Genomic DNA, 27,922 nt, shown 5'->3' on the forward strand with positions numbered 1-27,922 from the left:
GGGGCTCGTAGTCTCCCAGAGGATTGCGTGCGTCCCCCCCCCCCCCCCCGCCCCGCCCCGTGGCTTGGGCGCGCGCCCTGCCAGTCACTCCGCGTTGGAGGAGGCGGGCGTTTTTAGAGAAGGAGGAGGAGGAAGCGCCCGGCCCCTTTCCCTTTGGCCCGCTGACCGTGCTTGTTCCAGGCCTCGCGGGGAGTCCCGTAGAACCCAATGGGACTGGCTTCCGTCGCCCTCGTCAGGTCCAGGCTGAAGGAGGTATGAACGATCGTCCCCGGAGCGCGGGAAATCCAACCTGTTCAAATACATTGTGTTATTGAGTCTGTTATTGGGTTGCTGTGAGTTTTCCGGGCTGTATGGCCAAGTTCCAGAAGCATTCTCTTCTGATGTTTCGCCCACACCTATGGCAGCATCCACAGAGGTCGTGGGGTCTGTTGAAAACTAGGAAAGTGGGGTTTGTATATCTGTGGAAAGTCCAGGGTGGGAGAAAGAACTCTTATCTGTTTGAGGCAAGTGTGAATGTTGCAATTGGCCAACTTGATTAGCACTGAAAAGCCTTGCAGCTTCAAAACCTGGCTGCTTTCTACCTGGGATAATCTTTTGTTGGAAGGTGTTAGCTGGCCCTGATTGTTTCATGCCTGGATTTCCCCTGTTTTTGAGTGTTGTTCTTTATTTACTGTCCTGATTCTAGAGTTTTTTTAAATACTGGTAGCCAGATTTTTTTTCCTTTTCATGGTTTCCTCCTTTCTGTCTTTGATATTATTCGCATGCCAAGTTGTGACTGCCCGCAGGCACCGTTGGAAGGGCTGGCACCCAATGAACAGCCTGTGAAACACCATTGCACGAATCTGAGACAAGATGTTTACAGGCCCCTTCCACACTGCTAAATAAAACCCCACATTTTCTGCTTTGACCTGGAATATATGGCAGTGTGGACTCAGATAACCCAGGGCGCTTCCACACAGCCCTATATCCCAGAATAGTAAGGTAAAGGTTTCCCCTGATGTTAAGTCCAGTCGTGTCCGACTCTGGAGGTTGGTGCTCATCTCCATTTTTAAGCCGAAGAGCCGGCGTTGTCCATAGACAACTCCAAGGTCATGTGGCCGGCATGACTGCATGGAATGCCGTTACCTTCCCGCTGGAGTGGTACCTATTGATCTACTCACATTGGCATGTTTTCGAACTGCTAGGTTGGCAGAAGCTGGAGCTTAACAGCGGCCACTCACGCCGCTCCTCGGATTTGAACCTGGGACCTTTCGGTCTGCAAGTTCAGCAGCTCAGCACTGAACACACTGAGCCACCGGAGGCATACAAAGGCAGAAAATCCCACAGTACCTTCTTTGAACTGGGTTATCTGGGTCGACACTGTTATACATATATTCTAGTTCAAAGTAGAAAATGTGGAAGGGGCCACAGATAACCCAATTCAAAGCAGATATTGTGGAATTTTCTGCCTTAATATGCTGGGTTATATGGCTGTGTGGAAGGGCCCTCAGGCTTTCTTAGCAAGATTTGCTCAGGGTGGGTGTGCCCAGCCTTCCTCTGAGGCCTCTTCTACCCAACTGTATGAAATCCAGGTACAGTTCAAATCCGGATTATCTGCTTTGAACTGGATTATATAACAGTGTAGAACTAACTCCCATATCCATTTGAGATACATTCCTGGACATCACAGGAATACGCAAAACTACAGCTAACACTATTTTTGTTCCTGGGTTATAAATGCCATATCCTAATTGGGTCTATCATAAAAGCAAAAAGACTTATTGCAGGAGGGACATCCTGCAGTACATTTTGCTATAGTTTTTCAATGAGTATTTCATCGAGTCTCAGCCAATTCAACATAGGTAGAGTCTCACTTATCCAACCTTCACTTATCCAGCATTCTGTATTATCCAACGCAGTCTGCCTTTTAGTATTTAATGTTTTGTAGTCAATGTTTTCAATACATTGCAATGTTTTGATGCTCAATTTGTAAATATAGTAATTACTACATAACGTTACTGTGTATTGAACTGCTTTTTCTGTCAATTTGTTGTAAAACATGTTGTTTTGGTGCTTAATTTATAAAATCATAATATAATTTTATGTTTAATAGGTTTTTCCTTAACCCCTCCTTATTATCCAACATTTTTGCTTATCCAACGTTCTGTCAGCCCATTTATGTTGGATAAGCAAGACTCTACTGTAGTTTGTGGCAGCCACAAAAACAAAGTTTCTGGAGTACAGTACAACAAATACTTTCAAAATAACTACCACACAATTGAACAGGAAATAACACTTTCAAACCAGGAACAGGTTTTTTTTTTCAAATTTTGTTACATAGTGTAATCAATAATGAGACTCAACTACATACGAGCCTTTGGACACACATCTCAGTGTGATCCCTTCCTTTCTGTCCATTCCCAGTGTCCATGAAGGGAGGAAGCTGACATGTTTTAGACTCCAGAGAGGCTTAACATTAAAAAATAAAAGTAAATACTGTATATTGTTTTAAATGTTTTGTTTTGTTTTTTTAAAAAAAGACTAAGTGCTAGGGAGTACTAGGGCTTTATGTGGCCATGGGCTGGACTTTGTTTACTCCTGATGTGGAATGTCTAGACATAACAATTTAAACAGCAGTTCCTCTTCTCTGAACTGAATTCTACTTCTTCCCCTGTATTTCTCCAATGCATATAGCAGATGTGCTTATTCATTATTGTAGTGCTGATTTTCTGTCTTTTCCCCATGCCCAATTTTCAGCTGGCCTTTGTCATTTTTTAAAAACAGCGTGGTTCTCTAAATCTTCTGTTGTGATTCTTCCTAACCGAATGCCCTACCATGTACAACCTCTGTTGTCACAATTGACCCTACTTACCAAAGCTGATGGATGGCATACACCCAAACATCTGGAGAGCCCCAGGTCAGGGAAGGTTTATATCACATAGTAATATTGTTAGCATCTGAAGTCCTACAAAAATCCTTTGTTTTTACATTTTAGTTTGGCACTCCTTTAAAAGAGTTGAGGATGGATTGGGTGACAGATTGTGTACCAGGTAAACTTGCAAAATTGGTTTGAACTTAGTCCTGGTCACAAAGTTGTACGTCTGTATGTAGTGGATACATTTCCACACTGGTTTGATTGCTATATTTATCAGTACAATATTATAGAGAAATAAGATGCCATGAATACAATGGGGTTTATTTTAGATTGTTTTTCTAACAGGAGGCCTATTAAGTTCAAGGATGGCATTGCTGTTGTGATGTTACTAATTCTTCTGTTTAATTTGTAATATTTGAATCCAATGTGACAAGAAAAATTAATTCTACTCTGAGTGGCAGTATTTAAGGCTAGTCACATGGGAAGCAATTTGTGAGTTTCTGGTTTAGGGAAACAGTAACTGATGTTTGAGATTTGGAACTGATTCTGATTCTATTTTAATGTTCAGTTTCAGGGTAAATGGGTTTGCCTGACGTTTTTCCTTCACTAAGGCAGTTCCATGTCTTGTTTGGTAAGCACATCTTTATTATGTTTATTTATACCCCGTTTTTTCTCCCCACAAAGGAGATTCAAAGCGGCTCACGTTAAAAGAATTTCAATACAATTTAATATCTACAAATATACAAACATGAAGACAGAATTAAATATCAATTGTATTAAAATTCACAGATAACATCCATAAAAACCAATGGAAAACATATCTTTGACCTTTGATGGCCAGTCACATACTAGATTTTTGAGCTGGACATTTCCTTTGCTTGCCTGTTTAAAACATAATCTGACAAAATAGCTTCACATTTACTACTTTTGTTTCCTTTATATTTGGTATAAATTATTCAGCTCCAGAGCAGGGATTTCGATTTGTTTTCTGAAATGTCAGAATCCCTTGTGATTGGCCATGTTGGCTGAGGCTTCAGTGAATTTAAGATGAATAACATCTGGGAACTGGTCAGAAGTGTATAGTTGCTGGATACCATTCCATATTGCAGAAATACAAAGATTTCTAGTGTGTGTAGCTCTGTGTGGGTATTTCTTCACTTTGTAGTTTTAAGAAAATGTATATTATTTATATACAGTAGAGTCTCACTTATCCAACACTCGCTTATCCAACGTTCTGGATTATCCAACGCATTTTTGTAGTCAGTGTTTTCAATACATCGTGATATATTGGTGCTAAATTCGTAAATACAGTAATTACTACATAGCATTACTGTGTATTGAACTACTTTTTCTGTCAAATTTGTTGTGTAACATAATGTTTTGGTGCTTAATTTGTAAAATTATAACCTAATTTGATGTTTAATAGGTTTTTCCTTAATCTCTCCTTATTATCCAACATATTCACTTATCCAACATTCTGCCGGCCCATTTACGTTGGATAAGCGAGACTCTACTGTATTTTGATTATTCAGTGAGTCCAGATTATCAACTGCTCCCTTTAATCTAAAACAGACAGACATGATCTGCCCTGAGTCCCCTTGGAGAGATAGGGCAGGACAGAAATAAAGTTGTTGTTGTTGTTGTTGTTGTTGTTGTTGTTGTTGTTGTTGTTGTTGTTGTTATTGTGGTGATGGTGGTGGTTTTGTCTTTTTAGATTCTTTATTACTTGGTACTGAGGATTCAGCACCAAAATTATTAAAACACTATATAGGATACACACTGAATACTCTAGCATTATGCTTTTCTAGGACTGTTCCTGTATACTACGGACACAAGTTGAATCTATTGAAGCTGAAAAACAGTCTGAAGCTAGCAGCAGTCAAGGCCTGGTGAGTGGAAATGTACATTAACCTAGGTTGTATTGGTAGCATTAGTATTACCAAGGCCATCTTTTGAAAAGGCATGAATGTTATGTGCTGCTACCTTGGCATGGTATGTGTTTATCCCAAAGTGCTTGTTCCCTTCAAGGAATAGTTTTCAGGACCGCAAGAGCCTGAATAAGAGCAACTTGTTTTGGCAATGGCTATATAATATTTCTCTGTACCTGTGAAGCATATGTTCATGGACTTCACATGGATATGCGAAACTGTTATAATTGCTAACCCGACTTAAATTAATATCATGGAGTCATGCTGGAGGACCTATAAAATGTCTAGAAAGGATATATTTTGTTGGAAGTAAATACATGAAACAGTGGATACTTATTTCTTTAGTAGGATCCCTAGCTTTTCCTTCAGTTCTGAAGCTCCATGTCACCTTGCAGAAGACATATTAATAGATATATTTGCATCTGCACCAGTAGTTACGTAAACAGAGGAGGATCTACATTGGAAATATGCTGCTCTCTTGATAATGTTGGGACTGTATTTTTATTATTTACTGTGTTGTCTCTGAGTGGTCGAATTTGCAGTTGAACAAGATCTGGAGGGCCATGTGATACCTGCTCCTCTTCTCTTGTTTTCATTTAACGGAAGTTGCTGTTAACGCTTGATATCCCATTATGTATTAATAACTACCATTTGTATAGTCATGATGGATATCCAGGCATCACTAACAAAGGATGAAGTAAATCATTCAAGTGATCTGTATATAAGTAATGCTTCAAAATATGGCAGCCTTGTGCTTCCTAATGCTTCTTGACCTTTCATTAGAGTATTAAATAGGTAAACATGAATATTTAACAAGTATCATAATATTGATCTATTTTACTGTGAATGTTAGTTTAATTACATTAATCATACTATGTTGCTTTTGTAAGTGTGTGTGTTTCCTATACAGGCAGTTCCCAAGTTACAAACATCCAATGACTCACAGTTAAGAAAGGGACTGATAGAACAGGAAGAGAGATAAATCTACTCCTAAAAAGGGATTCACTCCTGAAGAAGTTATCATGGGAAAAACAGCATCTCTACTGAAGCTTTATCCTCAATCCTTGTTTCCACAGCAAGCCAAATTTTTCAAAATCCAAAGATCACAGGGACAGAAAGTGAGATGAAATCTTCTGAACAGGGGCACAGAAAGCAAAAGGATGTTAACCCTGCCCTATGCTATCCAAAGCTTAAAAATATACATATTTGGCTAGAGTGACACTTAAAATGTACATTTTCCAACATACAAACAAATTCAACTTAAGAACAAGCTTACAGAACTTACCTTGTTTATAACTTGGGGATTGCCTATAGTTTTCTTTTTAGTCAGAGTAGATTGCTAAGGCATGAGGACTTTAGGATATGTTGGTCAAATACTGTATTACTGAACTGGATGCTTAACTTTGGTCTTGACGGACTAAAAGAATCAAATGTTATGGGCAGATAACAAGTCTTTTTAAATCAAACTGAATTGGATATTATATAAACTAACTCCCATTAATTCAACTCGCATCTCCCCTAAAAAAGGAAAAGATGGGTATAATAAAAAGATAGCACACTATATCTGAAAAATGGCCAAAGTAGAATATTAGCGAGCCTAGAAGGTTTATGTGAAATTATACTGTTTTCCTGCAAATTTTGTACTTTTAAAATATATGTTAAAATGTTTTTGCTATTCAGACAGATGAACCTGCTGTATCTTGGGGCCAATGGACTCAAACAGGAGATGATCACATATCATGGTCCTCTGAAATATCCCATTATAATCTCCAGGTGGAAATAGGTAATTCATTTGAGGTGTGAATAAAATGACATTTCCTGACTTGATTGGGAGACCCCCTCCATCAGAATGGGTTATATTATTCCACAGTGTTAAAAAAATCTAGAATTCTATTCACCGTCAACCCCAGACAGTAGATGTAAAGCATTCAGCTTTATTTGATATCTTCCTTAACTTTTGCTTGTTGTAATCCAGAACTGTACTTACCCAGTTTTGTAGCAGTCTCTGCTACCAAATTCAGTGAGGTAGCAGCATTAAAATAAAGCACAATTACTAGGTTAAAGAAGGGATGCAGGGAGCATACGCTTTCTTTTAATGGAAAATTGAACTTCTAAAAGACTCTGCAGTCACAGCGTTTTTCTTTTTCTTTAGTTTTTGAGCTGGGAAGGGGGTGACTTATTCTCATTGGGTTTCTGGAATTGCTAAATCTACCTGTATCTAATCTAGCCCCATTTGACTGCTTGGTTTTCTTATTACAAAACCTGGGAAGTGTCATTTTGGTCTTTTATAGTTGCAGAACTGTAAGTGCTGAACATACATTTTCAGCATGCCATCCCTCTTCTCACCTTTTCTTGTTACCTAAGAAAAGTGCAGAATTACATTGTCCTCTATTGTTTCAAAAACGCTAAGTTTGGAAGCTGGAGGGCGTGCATTCACCTAATTGCAGCACTATACAAATGCCCTAGGATGGCTTTCTAAGCATTTCATGTTGGTGACACATTTTTAAACATGCATCATTTCGCAACCAGTGGTACACTTTTACTAGCAAACCGAAGCCCCCGGTGGCATAGTGGGTTAAAACCTTGTGACTTGAAGTTTGGGTTGCTGACCTGAAGACTGCCAGGTTCAAATCCCACCCAGGGAAAGCGTGGATGAGCTCACTCTATCACCTTCAGGGGACATGAGAGAAGTCTCCCACAAGGATGGTAAAAACATCAAAACATCCGGGCGTCCCCTGGGCAACGTCCTTGCAGACGGCCAATTCTCTCACAACAGAAGTGACTTGCAGTTTCTCAAGTTGCTCTTGACACTAAACTAGCAAACCAGAGATTAAACTAACGACTTATAAGAAATACTGACACATACATAAATTTCAGTAACAAAATGTATAGAAACACAACATATCTCACGGAAAATCTTTCCTTTATATTTTAAAAAAATTATGATTTGTAAGTTAACACACATTTTCAAGATTTATGTTATTTCTCATTAACATTCACATGACACACCTATACACTGCAGCCAACACACTAATGTGACACGAGACACAATTTGGAAAGCTCTACCCTAGTGTGCTGCTGCTGCCCAGTTTCAGATGCCATACATTGTTATCTTGAAATGTATCAGTTGTGACCCTAAGATGCCTCTTTCAAATAGTCTTGAAAAGGTTTTCCTATTAAATGAGTATGTTTGCCCATGTATCTTTTGTGAACCATCGCCTAATTCACATGTTGTACATAGCATTTCTTACTGTGGCCTAATGTGTATGAATAAAGAGTCATTCTGTCTTGTTAGGTAGGGGAACTAACTGAAATATAGGACTGTTTGAATATTAAATGTCGAAGCAATAGATAATGAACATTGCACTAATCCATTGTTCCCTTTTTTGCTAATAGGAAGGGGGTGCAACAATTTAACTTCAGTCTACCTCGCACGTCATATCCCTACAGGAACATTGGTGGCCGTAAGGATTACAGATCTGGAAAGATGTTCTGAAGAGCACTTGAAAGCTTTACAAGTAAATAAGATGTTTAATACCTTAAATATTTGTTAAAGTACCAAGTTAAAGAAAATATGGTTTAAAAACCATACATTTTTCAAAGATATGCTAATTCTAGATATGCTAAGAAGTTTAGAAACTTATGGTCAGATGTGATCATTGTTTTTCAGATTGTTTGAGCTTACATTTCTGCAGTTACATTATTTTCAGTCACAAATCTCCATTCGAGCTCAGGGATTGTTATAAATGACTATTAGTAAAAGGATATGTGTATGTGAAGTCTTGGCTATCCTTTGAATTATCAACATTATTATTCATTTCTCCAGAATGAAGTTATATTATCCCACTCCTTTCACCATCCTAATATTTTGACTTTTTGGGCAATGTTCACTGCTGGAAGCTGGCTTTGGGTTATTTCTCCTTTCATGGCCTATAGTAAGTATCTTATTTGCAAAATGCATATTGGCTTAATTATCTTCCCTTAGCAGACTGCAGTTTTTAGATTGCACGATTTCCATGAGCTTTCAAATATAAATACATAATCTTTGATTTGAATTTTCAAATATAAATGCAGGTTATTTTATTAAGAAATAACCATAGGCGAGAGAGACATTTCAGTAGCTTTCTAGCCTTAGCATCTACCTAACTTAATGAGTGAAACCATCTAAGACAGTGCTACTCAAAGTAGTGGTCCCTGGGCTAGTGTCAGTCCCTAATGCCAGTTGCTGGAGTGTATCCAGGAAAGAAAAAAGCACTTGTAGTCAATGGGCAAAAACATGATGCTGGTCCCTGGCACAATGGGAAAAAATATGTAACTGCTTGGCCCTTCTATAAGATAAGACTAGGAAGCACAGATTTAAGTAAAAGAGGATAAGGGAGATCAATACTCATATTATTCAATTTGACATTGATTGTGTTATCTGAGGCCCTTCCACACAGTCATATAACCCAGAATATCAAGGCAGAAAACCCCACAATATCTGCTTTGAACTGGGTTATCTGAGTCCACACTGCCATATATTCCAGTTCAGAGCAGTTAATGTGGGATTTTTATTCAGCTGTGTGGAAGGGGCCTGGATCAACAATTCTTTTAAGATGGAAATATTTTGGGGAGCACCAGTAAAAATATACTGTATGACACAAGAATTGTGTTTTGATCCTTCATAGTATATTGGACCCTCCCTTGATTGTGCACAGTGTATTGCGAATAGCCCATATGTTGTTGTTCTTGTGACATGTAGCAAGAGATCAAAATGTTGGTTCACATCTTATTAAATATTCGGAGCCGCGGTGGCGTAATGGGCTAAACCTTTGTGTCGGTTGAACTGCTGAGATGAAGGTTGGGTTGCTAACCTGAAGGTCGGTGGTTTGAATCCGCGAGACAGAGTGAGCTCCCATCTGTCAGCTCTAGCTTGTGGGGAGATGAGAAAAGCCTCCCAGCAGGATGGTAACACATCTGGGCATCCCCTGGGCAAGGTCTCTATAGATGGCCAGTTCTCTCTCACCAATCACTTCTGACACAATAAAAAATAAATTTTAAAAAATTCAAATTGGAGGAAAATATAATAGTAGAATTCTGTATAAATCCTTATTTTAAGTGTTATACATCTTTTCTAGGTTCAGCCAGTCATCTCTTGAGGACTTACTTCCCTGAAGGCATGAGTGAAGTTTTGATTGGAAATATTCTGCTTGGAGCAATTAGTGGCTTAAACTATATGCACCAACATGGGTACATACACAGGTACTTCCTAAAACGTTTATAGAAAAGTGTCAGATGAGGATAAAATTAGTGATTGCTTTGTCCTTTTCCATTCATTTTAACCTTCTTCACTGATGGAAATTGTGTCATCTGTCTGCTTGTGGAGTTATAGCCTACCTTTCTATGAACATTTTCATTTTAGATTTTCAAAATGAAGTCAAAATAAATATATACACATATATGCCCTCAATATTGTGAGAGGGAAGAATACCATATATCTTCAATTGTAAAACGCCATTGATTGTAAGATGCACCCTAATTTCAGCAACTTCATCAACAAAAATACATGATACACCTGCGATTCTAAGACACATGCCATTTTTAGGGGGAAAAGTGCATCTTAGATTTGAAGAAATACAGCACTAATTCTTAGTAGCTTTATTCAAAGGATTAGTGTATTTTTTATCATGTCAGAAGCGATTTGAGAACATACTGCAAGTTGCTCCTGGTGTGAGGGAATTGGCCGTCTACAGAGACGTTGCCCAGGGGATGCCTGGATGCATTACCATCCTGGTGGGAGGCTTCTCTAATGTCCTGCAAGCTAGAGCTGAGTGATGGGAGCTCACCCCGTCTCACGAATTTGAACCAGCAACCTTCAGGTCAGCAGTCCAACTGGCACAAGGGTGTAACTCATTGTGCCACCGCGGCTCCTGATGAGTGTATTGAGGTACCTAGATTTATGTGCATAGTTTTAATAAAAATATAGCAATTAAATATATTGTAGTAGTCATAGATTGCTGTATTCATTTACACACACAGCTTAGATCCATCATTTCAAAACAGTATACAGTCGGTCCTCCATACCTACAGATTCTATATCCATAGATTCAACCATTCATAGCTTGAAAATATTCCAAAAACTAATAATAACAAAATTCCAAAAAGCAAACAAGTATCAGAAATGAAATCTTTTTGTAGCATTTTCAGTACCTAATGAAACAGCACCATATCAAATATAACTGCTTCAGATTCCTGCTGAGTAGATCTTAGGAGCACGTGGCACAACAGTGTTGTTGAGGATTTCATAAACAAACAAAATCTTTGGCTCAGTAGGAAATAGGTATTTAGTGCGATTCTTTTATCCCTGGTGTTGTGCTGCCAGCAGAATGTCTCACTCAGAAGCATTGCCCAAGATATCTTGTTTGCAGTAATTGGATTAGACCAGAAAAATCAACAAAGAAAGGACTAAGGAAAGTTTGTGCTATATATATCTTTTATATATCTTTTGATATATTACCCAAGATTTCTCAAATTGTCAAGTTAGCACAAGTTAGCTGTCAGGTCATGTAAATGATACTGCATCACCTATCAGAGTATTATATATTTTTTTTCCAAGTTCAATATAATTGTTCTTTTTCTCTCCAGAAGTTTCAAAGCTAGCCACATACTGATCTCAGGGGATGGTCTAGTTTACCTCTCTGGCTTAAACCACCTTCACAGTTTGGTCAGCAATGGACAGCGGTTAAAATCTGTGTATGAGTTCCCCCAGTTCAGTACATCAATGCTGCCTTGGCTGAGCCCTGAACTACTAAGGCAGGTCAGTATATACTACATTCAACTGTGGATTGTCTTCCTGTATGTACATATTAGATCAAAGTTTGAATTTGCGCTAGAGGAACTAATATTGATAAATTGCAGATTTTTCTTCTATTTTTTGTTTTTGTTTTTTAAAACATTTTATTAAAATTCGAACTTCTTTACATCAGACCTTGTTTCTCTTCATGTGAGCCCTTTCCAGCCAACATGGGAAGCATGGGCCAGAGAAGGAAGAGTTTACTTATAGTGTTGGATTTCACCAGTTTGGCTTTAATCATAGAACCCTACAGTTGGAAGAGACCACAAGGGACATCTAATCCAATTTCCTTCTGCCCTACAGTCCAATCCCCCTCTGCCCTGCAGAAATACACAGTCGAAGCACCCTCAACAGATGACCATCCAGGCTCTGCATAAAACCTCCAAAGAAGGAGACTCACCATACTTCAAGGCAACATATATGTTTCCAATTGCTTCAAATATGAACACATTTTAATGAACAGAAACTAATTGATTTTGACATAGATTTTATGACAACTTCCTTTAATACCAATATGTTTTCCCCACTTCAGTGCTACAAAGTGGGAGTATGAGTATTATTGCATCATAATGTAGACCCAAAATTGCATTGCCTGTAGCTGATCCTGATATTCCATTAATATTTGATGCCACATGAAAAGAAGCAAAACTGTAGAGAATACATTTGTTGCATTGAGCGAAGATCATTTTTGTGTAACATCATGTTTAACTGTATATTTTAATCAGCATTATACTCAAAAGGCCCTGCATTGTATAAATTTAAGAACGGTAGCCTTAAGAGATGAGAGGTAGCAAAGTTCTCATTTTTAGATGATCCCCTCTACAAAAATATAAGCGAATAAATAAAAGCAAATAAAGACCTAAAAATACAGAGGAAATGATAGCCTTTCAAGTACATTTTCAATGTTAGTCTTTTATATACATTCCTCCTTTTGAATTCCTATGTATAAATCAACAGCTGGTGACCAGTTACATTTATCAGCCTGATATTTTCTCCTCTAGGATATGTATGGCTATAATGTGAAGTCTGACATCTATAGTGTGGGCATTACAGCTTGTGAATTAGCTAATGGGTGTGTACCTTTTCAAGATATGCCTCGCACACAGGTAAAAGACATAATTTTTTTCCATTTGTTGGTTAAGTATCTGTTTAATGGAAATGAAATATTAAATACTGGTATACAGAAACAGTTCACTTTGTACTTTTTGAACATCTCACTAATCTAATGCCTTAGTACATCACCCTCCTATGATGTCTGTAAAATGTATTACAAGGGCTGAGCTGAGAGAAGGATGTTGATGACAGTGTCTTGGCATACTTTTTGTTACACCATTTAAAAGAGTACACGGTGTATGGCTGGAAACCAATATAAGCATGCCTACCTGTTGAAGAAGTATTCTTTTGAATAGGCTTTGTGTCCTCTTATGCTACTAAGTTCCAGATCTAATCCTTAACTAGCCATATGAAGAGTCCAGAAAGCAGTTCCTTTCGCTGTTGGCTTTGTTTGCCTCAGCTGACACTACAGCTATGTCAAACCATGACCAAATTATGAATAGGGCATTGATGCAACAGGAGATGAAGGGAATGGAGAGAAAGAGAAGAGTGAGCATTTGGACACTGAATTGTTTTCCCTCCTCAAGCCATGTTCTTATTAGGATAATACTGTTGATTCAAAAATCAGCAGGTGAATAATTTATATAGCCACAACTTACCCTATTCTTCAATTCTAAGATGTACTCCCCCCTGCAATAAACATCTCTAAAAAAGACCTGCGTCTTAGAATCATGGATGCTTGTGTGTGTGTATATATGTGTGTGTGTGTGTGTGTATGACAATAAAGATTTTTTCCCTGTTAGTAATAAGCAGTTGGTGTACGTCTTACAATTAATGGTGTCTTAGAATTGAAGAAATATGGTAATGCTTCCCCAATGTGGGATAAGCCATTAATTTGATATTTTGTATTGCCCAAATCTTTCCACCAGATGCTACTACAGAAGCTTAAAGGCCCCTCTTATTTTCCCTGGGTGATGAATACTTTTCCACGTGGCGAATCCAGGATAAAAAATTCACGTTCAGGGATCGACTCTGGGATTGGTGAAAGCATGACACACACACTGACGAGTGAGAGATTGCAGACGCCAAAAACTTTTTCCCCTGCTTTCCACAACTTAATAGAACTCTGTTTGCATCAAGACCCAGAAAAAAGGTAATTCTATTAAAGTAAACTGCAATTACATCATGGTTTTCTAAAGTGAAATTACATTTGCATGAAGTTTAAAGAAAAATGTGTATTGGAAAAATATATTTGACCTGGCCTTTTCCAAACGATTGTGGAGTCACTCTTAACCATAGCTATATTTTGGTTTTAAAATTAAAGTCAAAATTTCCAGGATGCGATATTACATGCTGAATAATAATTTTGTAGGAATCCAGAGTAGTGTGCAATAAACAATGGTTAGATTAGCTAAAGATGTGATATACTTAAACAAATGTCAGCTATTTGTGCACACCCAATCTTTAATTTAATCAAGGGGAAAGACACCATACATACCTGCAGTATTTGGGCACAGAGTATAGTACACTGTTCTGTAATTTTTCAAATAGTAATTTACACAGTGGAATGGAAAGCCAAGAAAGAATGGTGGCCTGTGGATGCTTCCAATATCTTCTGTAATGCAGGCACCAGCCCTAAGAGTATGTAAAGATACAGAGAGGAAGGTCCGATGAAGATACACAGGCCTCAGGTTTCATCTAATGTTGTATCATGCTGTCTTTACATGTTACTCTGAAGAAGGAATGGGGAAACGGGGGATATCAAAGCAAAGTCAGGACCACTGCAAGTAGATGTTTGTAAATGTAGTTTTTAGTTGACTGCTGGGAATTAAAGCCCCTTTTATTCTGGTGTATCCTTGAACCTAGGAACGAAAACAAAATAAGCAGTCATTGTTCCTTCGCCCACATCTATGACAGGCAGCCTCAGAGGTTCTGAGGTCTGTTGGAAACTAGGAAGGTGGGGTTAATATATCTGTGGAAGGTCCAGGGCGGGAGAAAGAACTCTTGTCTGCCTGAGGCAAGTGTGAAATGTAGCAACCTCTGAGGATGCCTGCCATAGATGTGAGTGAAACATCAGGAGAGAATGCTTCTGGAACATGGCCATACAGCCCGGAAAACTCACAGCAACCCAGTAACTCTGGCCATGAAAGCCTTCAACAATATATTAAAAGGTTAAATGATAAGCTTTGTGTTTTTTTTTTCTTCCCTGGGATCTAGGCCATCAGCAAGAGGTCTACTGTCACATGCTTTTTTCAAGCAGGTGAGTTTCTTAGAAATTTCATCAAAACTCTCTGAAGCTAAAGATAATGTTCAGTGCTTTGGGCATAGAAAAAGATTGTGAATTCGGAGCCAAATCTGAAGATCCTTGGAGTGTAAATGTGGTTAGGTGGCAGTTTAAGATCAGTTTGATTTTAATAGCAGACGTGCTGTAAGCAGGTTTGTTCTGGGCAATAGTATGTGTGCAGAGGTAGAATATGTTTTTAATGGTAGCTTTCTAATAGAAATAAATGTGCTACAACAAACCTGGGCAACCTACAGTCCTAGAGAATCTCGTACTGTTCCCCAAAGTATTTCAAGTTATCCCACACCTAACCTAGATTTTATGTATGTGTGTTTCTCCCATGAATAGCACCAGACCAGTTACTTTTTCTCTAATTTCACAAATGTCATTCCTCGTAATTGCCAATTAATTATTCAGCATGCCTTTCTGGAGGAAAATGAGATGTTGCTTACTCATCATGATGTCTTTCTAAACAGCATAGGGGGCAGCACCCAGGAATGGGTGAACTTTCTTTGATACCCAGGACAGACATGTTGGTCATTTGACTAAAATGTCTGTGTTAATGTGTAAACCTAACTCTTTCCACGGTTCTTTCCATATACAGAAAAGGAGACAGATCAGGGAAGGGAAAAAAGCGGATACTTGTCCTTAAATTGCATCTGCTCTTTCTCTGATGTACCATAGTCATTTAGGTAGGACAGAAGCCATGGAGGCAATATTCCTCTACTGCTAGTAGTACCTGTCCCAAATATCAGGATTCCTTTGACAAGATAGAAACTAGTATCTGTGACCTTTCCACTTAGAATTTTGGAAGTCTTATGCTATCATGGCCTGAAAAAAATACTGCATAGTGAAATAATATATAATAACTTTATTCTTGTATCCCGCCACCATCTCCCCGAAGGGACAGCTTACACACAGCACAAAAGTGCTTAAAAACAGAGTATAAAATAAAACACAATATAAAATGCATTAAATAAAGCAAATAGGCATATAAAACAACAGTTAAAACTCAATTAAAATGGCGCTCATCAGGCGGAAAGCTACTGTAAACATGGCCAGGCTGTAAGCAATGGGCAAGGGAATGGGATACGTGCAAAGGTGAAAGCCAAGGGGAAAAAATTGTCTTCTGAATCGAACCAGAGGAGAAATACGCTCATTTTATTGGCTGGAATCAGGCTCTTAATTCGACTTCATCTCCACACAGCAGAATTCCTGGCTGATCATGCATTTACACTACAGAATTAATGCATTTTGAAATCACTTCAACCACCATGGTTCAAAGCTATAGAGCAGGGGTCCTCAAACTTTTGAAGCAGAGGGCCGGTCCACTATCTTTCAGACTGTTGAGGGGCCGAATTATCATTTGAAAAAAAACAAAAAACGAACAAATTCCTATGCATACTGCACGTCTTATTTGTAGTGCAACAACAACAACAACAAAAGAACAATACAATATTTAAAAATGAAAACAATTTTAACCAACATAGATCTATCAGGATTTCAATGGAAAGTGTGGGCCTGCTACTGGCCAATGAGATAGTCAAGTTAATTAGGATTGTTGTTGTTGTGTGCCTTCAAGTCATTTCAGACTTTGGGCGAGCCTAAGTCTAAAATTAATTATTTATTTATTGCATTTATTTACTACATTTATATCCCACCCTTCTCACCCAGAAGGGGACTCAGAGCAGCTGTATGTACATACAATACATTATATTATTAGCATAGTACAATATTAGCATTATATATTAATATATTGAACTATACCACTATACTATTATATATAATATGTAATATTTAACATATAATTAATATTATTATATGGTATTAGTATTATATTGTATAACATAATATTATTATCAGTATTATATGTATATACAATATATTATATTATTAAAACTGATATAAAAATATTATATTATAAAACTGAGGGCGGGGGCCAGGTAAATGACCTTGGAGGGCCGCATCCGGCCCCCGGGCCTTAGTTTGGGGACCCCTGCTATAGAGTCTTGGGAGTTGCAGTTTTATACATTATCCTCCTCCATAAAAAAAGGGCTGGTGCCTCACAAAACTACAGCTTCCAGGATTCCACAGGATTGACCCATGGCAGTGAAAGTGCTGACAAACTGCATTAATTCTACAATGTAAATGTACCCTTAAGGCCCTTCTAAGCAGGCCCTATATCCCAGAATCTGATCCCAGGTTTTTTGTTTATCCCAGATGATCTGACAGTCCAAACTCATATATAATCCAGTTTAAAGCAGAAAATCTGGGATCAAACCCTGGGATATAGGGCCTATCTGGGATGGCTCTTAGTTTCCTATAGCAAGTCCTTAGTCAATAGTGAGGCCCGAAACAATTCCCAAGTGACGATTTAAAATCACCAGTACCCTTGAACCTCTACTGGAGCATGAATGCCTATGCTTTTTCTGTATACAGTGGAACCTCAACTTAAGATTGTCCCAACTTAAGAGCTTTTTGAATTAAAAGCTGTTGCTCAGTTTTGACATATGAGCATTGTTCTGAGTTAAGAACTAGCGCCAGAGGGAGTAATAGCATGAGAGTACAGGGCTTCAAGGGAGCAGCCTCCATGCCTCGTCGTGCTCTTGTCCACTTTGGGAGATTGCTGTCTGCTTTGCTCTTCTCCACTTTGTGGAACTTTGGGTTAGTTGATTTTGTGTGGTTTTTATTCCTGATATATTTGGCTTCATGAAGAGAGAGCGGGAGAACCAGAGAGGGAAGGAAAATGAGTACAGTATGAGGAAAATGATGCTTCTGCCTCTTTACTTTGTGCTTCTACCATTTTAAAGTTGATATTTCTTTTTTATTGTTCCATGTGAATGTGCATTTTCTTATTTAAAAACACATAACAAAAGTTGGGTTTGGGGAGGCAGAATTGATTAATAGCATTTCAATGGGAAATTTCACTTTGAGATAAGAGCATTTGAGTTAAGAACTCAGTCACGGAACTAACTAATCTCTTAACTCAAAGTGTAACTAGTTAGAAGTTGTATTTCCCAGAAGTCATGGGCAGATAAAATAGTTGAGAGAGAAGCAACTAGCAATAAAATCGAAAGAGAAAAGGCATTGTACATTGAAATAAATGGAAAATAGAAGTGAAAGAAGTTAAGAACAGCTGTCTTGTTCTGATAGGGGAGTCTAAATTGGGGAAGAGGCCAGGACTTTGGTGAGTTAAAGCTCACTTTTAGGTCATATGAGTTTTGGCAGGCAGTGGGAGTTAACTCAGGGCCCTTCCACACTGCCCTATATCCCAGATTATCTGCTTTGAACTGGATTATATGAGTCTCCACTGCCAGATAATCTGGGATCAAATCCTGGGATATAGGGGCAGTGTGGAAGGTTGCTTCTTTCTCTGCTATCAGAGTACCTGAATGCTCTACCCATTTGAGGATAACCATTTGGATCAGTTTCCAATTGTTTTGGTTCCTCTGCGGATACAAATTCAACAAGTTCCTGTTTTTTCTCTTTTCAGATCAAAGAACAAACAAAGGGTTCAATGCTTTCCTTGTTGCCTCCTGCCATCTGGGACACGCAGTCCCAAATATCAGCAGTGGTACACCCAGCAGCCATTCGGAGTGAATCTGCATATGGTCTGCAAAAAGAGAGAGGCACGTATTGGGAATTTTAAAGATACTAAAAATACCTCTGGCATCTCTGTGTAAAAATGTGATATTTTTTGGCTGCTTTTCTTTTTTAAAATACAGATATTGGTGATATACTTGAAAATATTAAATATTTGTATAGTACCCAAATGGTACTATGTGAATTGACTTTATTTCTTAAATAGCAAACTTGTCCATGTGCTATGAAGCATCTTTTTTATATTCCTACACCCAAAGTGTAGTGCTAAGTCTTCCTTACTGAGGCACACAATAATATCTATGCTATTGATATCTGTAATACTGTTTCTGTTATCTTATTATTATTTTTTAGTATACTGTTAATTTCCATACCAACCATCTTTTCAGTGTTTTTATAAAATCGTGCCTTCACCTACCTTTGAGACGATGGCACAGTGCAAATCCTTGAGTTTTCAAGGGCTCTTCTGTCATGTCCTACAATATCTGGAGTAGCTATTACTGTAATCTGGAATAAATAGCTGTGATCTTTTAATGCAAAGCACCTCTTGCACAACCTAACCTAGGAAATCTAATACATTTAATGTTAATGAAAATAGGATAATTAAATTACTTGATCATATCCTTTATATATTGCTAACTAGTCCGCAGCTATGATACTACTTGAAATATCACTAATGATGACTTAAACCTAGCTAGCCTTTTTAAATGGCAGTATTGTGAGGGCCCTTCTACACAGCCATATAACCCAGGATATCAAGGCAGGAAATCCTATAATATCTGCTTTGAATTGGGTTATCTGAGTCCACATTGCTATCAAAGCAGATATTTTGGGATTTTCTGCCTTAATATTCTGGGTTATATAGCTATGTGGAAGGGCCCTAAGTTAACGTTTGCAGGACAAAAAGAATCTATAAAACAGAATACTCTGTCAGGTCAAAAAAAAGATACACTGATTCCAGCCGATCATGACTATTAAAAGTATGCTACCGCAAACACAATTAGGGGAAGCAATGTATTATAAATCAAGGTTGTATTTTGACTTTTTGGTGTGCCTTCAATTGAGAAGAAAAATCCAATTGACAGAAATAATGGAAAATAAAAATACCAGACTGGCAAACATGGACTTTTTGCTATAGCACTGTGAATGACCGAACAAATATTAACTTAACCTAAACCCTTATTCTGTGTATAGCATATAACTGGGGATGGGACTTCCTTAATACTGAGATATTAAAAATTATATTTTATTAATGCACATTTTATTTTATCCTATAAAACAGATGTGGGTTAATTTCTAAGTGTGTAATCTCACAAATTATATCAAATATGATACAACTGGTATCATAAGTGTCCTTCCGATAGGAAACTACTGAAGTAAAATTATATTAGCCATCTTTTACCAACCCAATACTGATAAATATAACTGGAATAAAATGTACTTATTTTAAAAAAGACATTTGAGTCGATATCTCGTCATTTTAATGGTATATTTCCTAAAAGGTTGACTTTACACTGCATTGGGGATACTACATGTGCAGCTGGTTGTGGGTCACTTTAGCTGCTTTGGGGATGAAACATGAATTGAACATTGATTTGTGTGTGTGTTTTTAAAAAATCTGTCTTTAATGCATATACATGATGTACTTTCTGCACCTCTTTGCTATACCATTTAGAAATAGCGCTGAGTGGGGTGAAAAGTCATTGTACAAAGGTGCAGAAGAACAATCCACACTTTTGCAGATTAGGTCTCAGAAAATTGCTAATGAAATAGCCGATCTTGGCACAAATTGAGATTTTAAAAAAATCATGTCAGAAGTGAATTGAGAACATACTGAAAAGTCGCTTTTGGTGTGCGAGAATTGGTCATCTAGAAACATTGCCCAAGGGATGCCTAGATGTGTTACCAACCTGCTGGGAGGTTTTTCTCATGTACCCGCAAGCTAGAGCTGACAGACAGGAGCTCACCCCATCTTGTGGATTCAAACCGCCAACCTTCAGGTCAGCAACTGCCAGCCTTCAGGTCAACAGTTCAGCCGGCACAAGAGTTTAATCCATTGTGCCACCGCAATGGAGATGAGTACAAGAAACAAGGTTATCAAAAGTAGAATGGCTTTTCATCTGTTTTTGGTTATTCCTGTGCAAGTGTGAGAGATGGTATGTGAAGATAAGGACATAGTTCATATGATAAAATAATAAAGGTAAGTCTATCAAGCTTTCAAGTCTCTTTCAGCAGTTGCCCTTTCATTAATCAGTCTCAAAGAAATGAACATTGCACTATTATGTATTTTTACATTAGTAATGATCCTCTGAAGAAGCCAGCCACAGATGCAGGCGAAATGCCAGGAGAAAATGCTGCTAGAAAACGGCCATACTGCCCGGGAGGCACACAACACCTTAATAATTTGTTAATAATAATATTAATAATAAAAACATATTTCTTACCCATCTTTCTTAACACCTCAAAGCAGCGAATAACAGTTAAAAACACATTGTCATAAACATTCATTAAAATACATATTTTAAAAAATATTCCTATAAAATGTGCATATTAAAATAGAACAAAAATACAGTAGACATAAGTTATGACTCAGTGTCCTAAGGGGCAGGTCATGTGGGGGAAGGCAATCTGGTAGGTAACTTGGACCCAAACCATGTAGGGCCTTAAATGTCACAACCAACATTTTGTGCTTTGCCCAGAAACTAATTGGCAACTAGTGGACTTACTTTAATATTGGTGCGATATGCTGACTCCTAGATGTTCCTGTAACTAGTCTGGTTGCTAATTAGAGCCTCCAAACTAGGAAAAGAGGTATTCCAATATAAAGAGCATTGCAGAAGTCTAACCTTAATGTTATCAGATCTTGCACCATCCTCTTTAGGACCTCTGATTCTAGGAAGGGTTGCAGGTAAGTTTTAAAACATCCCAAAACTACAAAATAATTACATACAAGGAGGGTTTTATTTTTCGTTACACCTGGGAAAAATAGTAACTGATTCAGGCGCAGTAACTGGTTCAGGCACAGATGGTTTCCATTCATTCATTATCCGGGGGTCTTGTGTTCTGACTCAACACCTTTTGAAGAATCTTAAGGACTATTTCTAACTGGTCCGGTGTCATTTTTAAAATCTCCTGATTATGAAGCATCTCAGATATTGACCCTGCTTGATTTTTTGGAGTCTCAATGAGATTGGTGAAAGATCGGGATGAATCTCTAGACGCAGGGGCAACAGCAACTGGAGAAGTGTTTGGCCTTCCCTGGAGGGAGCTACCATCTGGTATTCTTCCTAAATCAATAAGAGCTCTTTCGATGGCTTTTTCAAGATGCTTGTATGCTTCTATATCTATATCGTCTGTGCCTGTAGAGACCTGAATGTCAAAATAAAAGCAGACAGTTGGGGTGTCTGTATAATCTTAACGATAATCACCATAAACTTTACAATAAAGGTTTTTATAAATCACCTTAGTATTCCCACTTTATCAATCTTTATTTGTTTGGTATTTATCTATTACAACTTGTGGTTAGATGAGGGGTAAACGGGTAGAAGGTTTTTCCCCACTCATTCAATGGACTTTCACAGCCAATATTTAACAGTGATTTGCACTCACTGAACAGAATTTCCCCCTACTCTGTGCAGCCTTCCATGCAACCATAAACTAGCTCCAGGGGAATTCCCAGCCTTCATGACAAGGTTTTGGGTGTATGGGGGGCCCTGGGCTGTCATATTGCTCTTCCTTGGGGTTACATCTATTAGCAATCTATAGTCTAAACTGTGAAGGAGAGTTCCATCACTCTATCCACCACTGATGGAAACAATCCTGCTTTGATTATGTGGTTCCTGCATAGCAGAGAGTTGGATTGGATGGTCCTTATGGTCTCTTCCAACTCTATGGTTCTATAGTAGTGCTGCCACTGTACTAGGCACTGACTGTAATGTGGCTCACTCCATTTCATTTTTCACATTCATAGTATCTGGACCAGAACAACTACAATCTTGCATCTAACAAGTTACTACAGCATGTATACTCCTGTGCCTCCTACTCATAACCTTGCAAATATATCAACGACTAAGAATGGAACCAGGCCAAGAAATAGTACAAGATCCTTAAGGGAAACTTCAGGATACTTTTGCCCGGTGAAATCTTAAGCAACTGTGGTTTTTAAAATTCAGGGGTGGACAACTATAGAAGGATAGTGGGCCACATTAGCTGCCTAGGAGACCAACAAGGAGACATTTTCACTATGTTTTGGGGCCATTTAAGGTACCGAGGTGGCATTTATTCAACAGGCAGTGAACAGAGGTAACTTCTTCCCGTTCTGATTTAAAAAGGCTCAAGATGGGCCCAAAAAAAACAAAAGCCCTCACATCCTGATAGGCCTTTTTAGAGCCATATTTTTAATTTTGCAATATCGCTTGCACTCCCTAGAGCAGTGGTTCTCAATTTGTGGGTCCCCAGGTGTTTTGGCCTACAACTCCCAGAAATCCCAGCCAGTTTACCAGCTGTTAGGATTTCTGGAAGTTGAAGGCCAAAACATCTGGGGACCCACAGGCTGCAAACCACTGCACTAGAGCAAAGCTTTCCAAACTGTATCACAACACAGTCCACAAGTGTATAGCATGAAGAATGCCCCTTCCGCTCACCCCCATCCCCACAAATAGTGGCTACCATTTGGAAGGAGCTTGTTGGACACTCCTTGTTGGTCAGGCAGGAAGACACAGTGTTCAATCCCCTTCAGCCAGGCAATAAGACACAGTCAAAGTCCTCCCAACAGACACTTATCCAGCCTCTGTTCAAAAATCTCCACAGAAGACTCCACTGGACTCCCGGGCCATCTAGCCTCTGTTTAAAAACCTCTAGAGAGGTTTGGTCATTGGGGAAGTGGAGTGCTGGTGCTGTTCAAGTGTAAGAACTATTATAACTTTTATAATTTATTCTATTTTTTTTGAGTTGGGGTAATTACCACTAACATTGGTAAGTTTCTAAATACGAAAAGAACATCTGTTGACAATGCTCTCTGTGATGAACCCACATGGAGCAGCTATAGAAACTACACAAGAATCAACTATAGTACATAAGAAAGAAAAAAAAAATCCAAACCTCGTTTATACAGTAAAGCCCTATAGGGATTCTGGGGGGCATTTTGGAAGAAAAAAACATTTTAAGCAAAACAATCTTGGTGAGATCTGGGATCCATAAAAATGCCCTGTGGGGGGCATTTCCCATTCCTGCTTTATATGGGTATGTGTATATAGATGTTGCCTTCAAGTTGCTGGTCAACCTATGAGGTCCCATCCATGTCAAAGGGTGTTCATGAGTAAGGAATACTTTAGGCCCTTTCTACACTGCCATATAATCTAGATTATCAAAGCAGATAATCCACATTATCTGCCTTGAACTGGATTATCTGAGTCTACACTGCCATATAACCAATTTCAAAGCAGATAATCTGAATTTTATATGGCAGTGTAGAAGGGGTCTTAGAGATGGTTTTGCCTGTTCTTTTCTCTGAAATATATCCCTCAGCACCTGGCATTTATTGGGGGCCTCTCACCAAGGACTGTCCAGAATTGACTTTGCTTAGCTTCTAAGATCAGATCAGATCTGGTGACTTCAGGGTATTTATGGCTGTTACGTTTCTTCAAAGTTTAAATTTCTATTTAAATTTTCTATCTTTCATGGTCCTAGCCTATAAGTTGTAAATGTAAGTAAAATAGTCTATATTTTGTATTATTAAACAGAATTCCAATAATATTCTTACCAATGTATTTCCTTTTGTATGACCAGAAGATGGAGGAATTCCTATTTTTGATAGGAATAGCTCAGACAGGGTAGAGCCCTTGCTAGATTTTCTGGGTTTTATTTCCTGGTAACGTTTCCTTTCCGCCCTCTGCTTCGCACTCTCCTTTTTCATAGTACTAGGAGAGAGTGCAACTTTTAAATCCTTCTTGCTTTCTGACATTCTTGTTTTTGGGGAAGATGTTTCACTGTGTCTTTTGTATTTTTCTTTCAAAATCTCCTTAGATGAACTTCCACTACTTGATTTTTCTTTCTTGTTTTGTGCATTGCTCGCTGTTTGGTGTGAACGATGTGGCCCTGAGTCTCTCTTTCTGTCAGACTTCTTCTTGTATTTGGGTTTGTGATGATATTTACATGGTGCCTTTGCATCATCCTCAGACTCTGAATGTAAAAGAAGAAATGTCTGAGGGTTTACTGGAAAGGAAGGCTTGGTGAAGTAATTTGGCTTGCCAAGATAATTCCTGATTTCAGTTTGTACGCCAATATCATGTGCACTCAAAAAAGATGAGCAAGGAAATGGTTCAGCTGCTGTCTTTATAACTTCACCAGATGGTTTGCTTTTCAATCCTGCTTCAAATGACCTCCTCTTTAAAAGTGACATCTCTGGATTTTCAGGACAAGGTGGCAACTTGTGACTTTCTTTCTTAGAGCTATGTTTCACTCTTTTTGGAAGGAGCACAGTCTGAGTTTCTTGGTTCCTTGTTTCTACTTCAAAAATATTATTTACAGGCAGGTCTAGTGGTTCTCTTTTTTCATCAGATTCTGGAGTTTTATGAAGCCTTTCTATTGAATGCTCTTTGCCTCTGTCTGATACAACTACATCATTAGTTTTCAAATTTTCTTCAGCATTTGTTAAAGGTATATTACAACTTTTATCCTTTATCTCTATTCCTTTGTTCATCTCAGTTCCAGAACCACTATGTATGGGAACATCCTCAATGTTTTTCTGTAAAACTGATGTTAAACCTTTCACTTCTGATTCTGAAAGCTCTTCTTTGTGATCTTCTTGCAGAAGTCTGCCTAAGAGACTCTTTAGATTTTGTAGTTCTTCTTCCGAAAACCTGTCATGCAGATTTTGGGTTAAGGGAGGTACTGTTGGCCCTTTTTTGGATACATCTGTTTCTTTATCCCCCCTTAATGATATTTCTTTGGCCACAATTGGAAAAAAATGTTTGAGTATTTCTTGTAACTCTTTCTCTGTAATCACTTCTATCTCCGAAAGTCTTTTTGAAACATAGCCGTGGATCTTCTTATTGAATGCAGACTTTAAATTAGCCATTTCTCTTTCGGAAAGGACTTCTACGAGATTTTGCATACTTTTACTTAACACAGGTGTTTCTTTTGCAAGCTCTTCCTCGGAGAAAAAAACGTCTTCTTTCAGTACCTCTTTTGGTGTTATTATGTGTTTCTCTTTCTGGGGAAAGTACAACCTCCGGCATGCTGTCCTCAAATCTTTTGCCGTTACTCCAATTTCTGCAAGTTTATCTTTAAGATGATCCTGGAGCTTTTTGCTTAAAAATGATTTTAAATGTGTTATTTCTGTTTTTAAAACCTTGCCAAGGAGAATGTCAAAATTGGAAAGTCGCTGTTTACTACTATCTGTTTCCGTGCCAAATGGTAGTTTTACTCGAATTATTTCCAATGAGGACTTCTTTCTTAGAGGACAAAGGGCTTCTTTGTAATCTTCCCATTTGCTTGTGACTGATTCTGTCCCTTTAACAACTGGTTCAGTTACAGGAATGTCTTCTAACTGAGTGTCACTTAGTGGTTTTATTGTTATTATTTCACTTTCCTTTATCTTTAGCAGATCAGCAGCACTTGGAAGAGAAAACTTCTCATCTCTCTCAGCTACTTTCAGATCTGGAATTATTCCCTGTTGACAAAATTTCTTAACAAGACGGGTTTGCAAGTTTAGACTCACAATCTCTTTCAACTTCATTATGTCTGGCTTTGAAAACTTTTCTCTAGGAACAGATCTTTTTTCCTCAGGCAACTGTTTCTCCTTAAGATGGTCTTCTAGTTCTTGGAATAGCTGTGTTTCTGAGAGCCTCTCTGCAACTAGATTTTCAATGTTTTTGCTTAGAATCGATTGCAGTGCTGCAACTTTTACAAGTTTATCAGCAAGGAAGTTTTCCAGAAAGCTCTTAAAATAAATCTGGGCCTCATCTACCTCTGCATCTGACATTTTATCTCCGATCAACTTTGGAGAAACATCCTGTAACTTTGGTTCTTCTTCCTCTTCTGTGGCAATTTTGTGGCCTTCTTCTAAACTCATCTTTTTTTCTATGAGTCTTAGAATAGATAATTGTTCACCACTCTTGGTTAATTTGGTGTCTTGACCGCTGTCTGCCTTTGTAGAAGGAAACCCAGGTGGTGGATCTTGGTCTTCTTGTTCTTTTGTATCATCGGAAAAGTATGGTTCTTCTAGATAGCGGTATTCATGTGTATTGCCTCTTCTGGGTGCAGGTGGAGTTACTTTACAGACACGTCTCAAGAATGGTTCAAACTTGTTCCCACTAAAAACTGCTTCTTGGAACTATGGTTTTAAAGAAGAGAGGCCATCGTTAGGATACTCCAAATGCTGAGTGCAAGAGATATGTGAATTACAGGGATTTAGAAATCATCTCATTTTCATATGCCACTAACTAATGAAGAGTTTACACAGGGAAAAGGTGTACAAATAATACTTAAAGATCAATATTAATAAAGTCCCCTCACGTGAATAATATTCTTGCGCTTTAAGGCCCTTCTACACTGCCCTATAATCCAGATTATCAAAACAGATAATAATCATCGGCTTTGAACTGTATTATGAGTCTACACTGCCATATAATCCAGTTCAAAGCAGATAATCTGGCAGTGTAGAAGGAGCTTGAAAGAATGTGAGAGATGTAATCCAAACAAACTGGAATGACAAAAGTTCCCCAAACTTCTGACCAAACATAGACGGTAGTTAAGAAACATACTGTAAGTGCCATAATTCAGTCACACATACAACAATATGTGGAACGAAATTCTCAGGAAAAGGGCAGAAGAATGGGGAGGCAGGACTGAAAAACAGAGGTAAGAAACAATCCCAACACCTCTTTCTACCAGATAAAATAAAAATAAGAAATACACATTTTAGAATGAAACGAAATAAGGTATATGTTGATAATGTTCATGAACAGAGCAATACCAATACATTTCTAGCACTAATAGGTCAATATAAAAATAATCCTAGTCTCTCTAATACTCCTTCAAATGAAGAATTTTTTTTTGGATTGTTCTGGTATTTGTTGCCATAATTTTCAGGAAGTTTTTCTTTTTAAGAAAGAAACATATGTATTGTCCTTGATTGTTTTCTGGAGATCCCTAGTGTCAACAGCAACATTTCTCTTCTTTTTGTAATTCTGAGACATTCCAGAAGAAAAATGGATTCCTTCTCCTACTTAAAAGTTTTTTCAAAAATTTCCACTCTAATACCTCAGTAAAATGCCACTTTTGGATTGTAACATTTATGTATTTTTAAAAAAGAAAAGGAAGAGGAGAAAATTTCCTCTTCAAACCATAGGATCACAACAGCAAATCATGCC

At 38.1% G+C, this 27,922-nt stretch overlaps 2 protein-coding genes across 11 annotated transcripts in view; one reads left to right on the forward strand and one right to left on the reverse strand.

Annotated features, from left to right (window-relative positions):
- The first annotated feature begins 75 nt into the window (after positions 1-75).
- Positions 76-20,004, forward strand: stradb (STE20 related adaptor beta). Of its 4 annotated transcripts, XM_008120519.3 has the most exons (13): positions 126-252; positions 2,764-2,896; positions 3,423-3,485; positions 4,663-4,743; positions 6,463-6,565; positions 8,179-8,300; positions 8,609-8,717; positions 9,900-10,023; positions 11,407-11,578; positions 12,616-12,720; positions 13,597-13,820; positions 14,885-14,927; positions 18,442-20,004. In XM_008120519.3, exons 3-13 carry the CDS (start codon positions 3,474-3,476, stop codon positions 18,595-18,597), a joined length of 1,251 nt encoding a protein of 416 aa, XP_008118726.1. In that variant the 5' UTR covers positions 126-252; positions 2,764-2,896; positions 3,423-3,473; the 3' UTR covers positions 18,598-20,004. The 4 variants fall into 4 exon arrangements, with proteins under 4 accessions (XP_062817979.1, XP_062817974.1, XP_003227390.1 ...); XM_003227342.4 differs by lacking the exon at positions 2,764-2,896 and having other exon boundaries at positions 97-252; XM_062961909.1 differs by lacking the exons at positions 2,764-2,896; positions 3,423-3,485 and having other exon boundaries at positions 76-252; positions 9,900-10,011.
- c2cd6 (C2 calcium dependent domain containing 6) overlaps positions 15,805-27,922 on the reverse strand; it is a 52,185-nt gene continuing 40,067 nt past the window's right edge. For all 7 annotated transcript variants that reach the window (XM_062961775.1, XM_062961773.1, XM_062961779.1 and 4 more), the window contains 2 exons: positions 24,310-26,883; positions 15,805-21,917 (listed from right to left, as the gene is read on the reverse strand). In XM_062961775.1, coding sequence (XP_062817845.1) covers positions 21,585-21,917; positions 24,310-26,883 — 2,907 coding nt within the window. In that variant the 3' untranslated portion in view covers positions 15,805-21,584. The remainder of the gene's footprint in view (positions 21,918-24,309; positions 26,884-27,922) is intronic.

This window comes from Anolis carolinensis, chromosome 1, assembly GCF_035594765.1.
Source record: "Anolis carolinensis isolate JA03-04 chromosome 1, rAnoCar3.1.pri, whole genome shotgun sequence".
NCBI classification, from domain to species: domain Eukaryota; kingdom Metazoa; phylum Chordata; class Lepidosauria; order Squamata; family Dactyloidae; genus Anolis; species Anolis carolinensis.

Coding starts and splice junctions, on each gene's coding strand:
- stradb (XM_062961904.1), top strand. CDS start 208: ATGGGACTGGCTTCCGTCGCCCTCGTCAGGTCCAGGCTGAAGGAG. Junction 253..4,662: donor TCAGGTCCAGGCTGAAGGAG/GTATGAACGATC, acceptor ATGCTTTTCTAG/GACTGTTCCTGTATACTACG. Junction 10,024..11,406: donor CAACATGGGTACATACACAG/GTACTTCCTAAA, acceptor TTTTCTCTCCAG/AAGTTTCAAAGCTAGCCACA.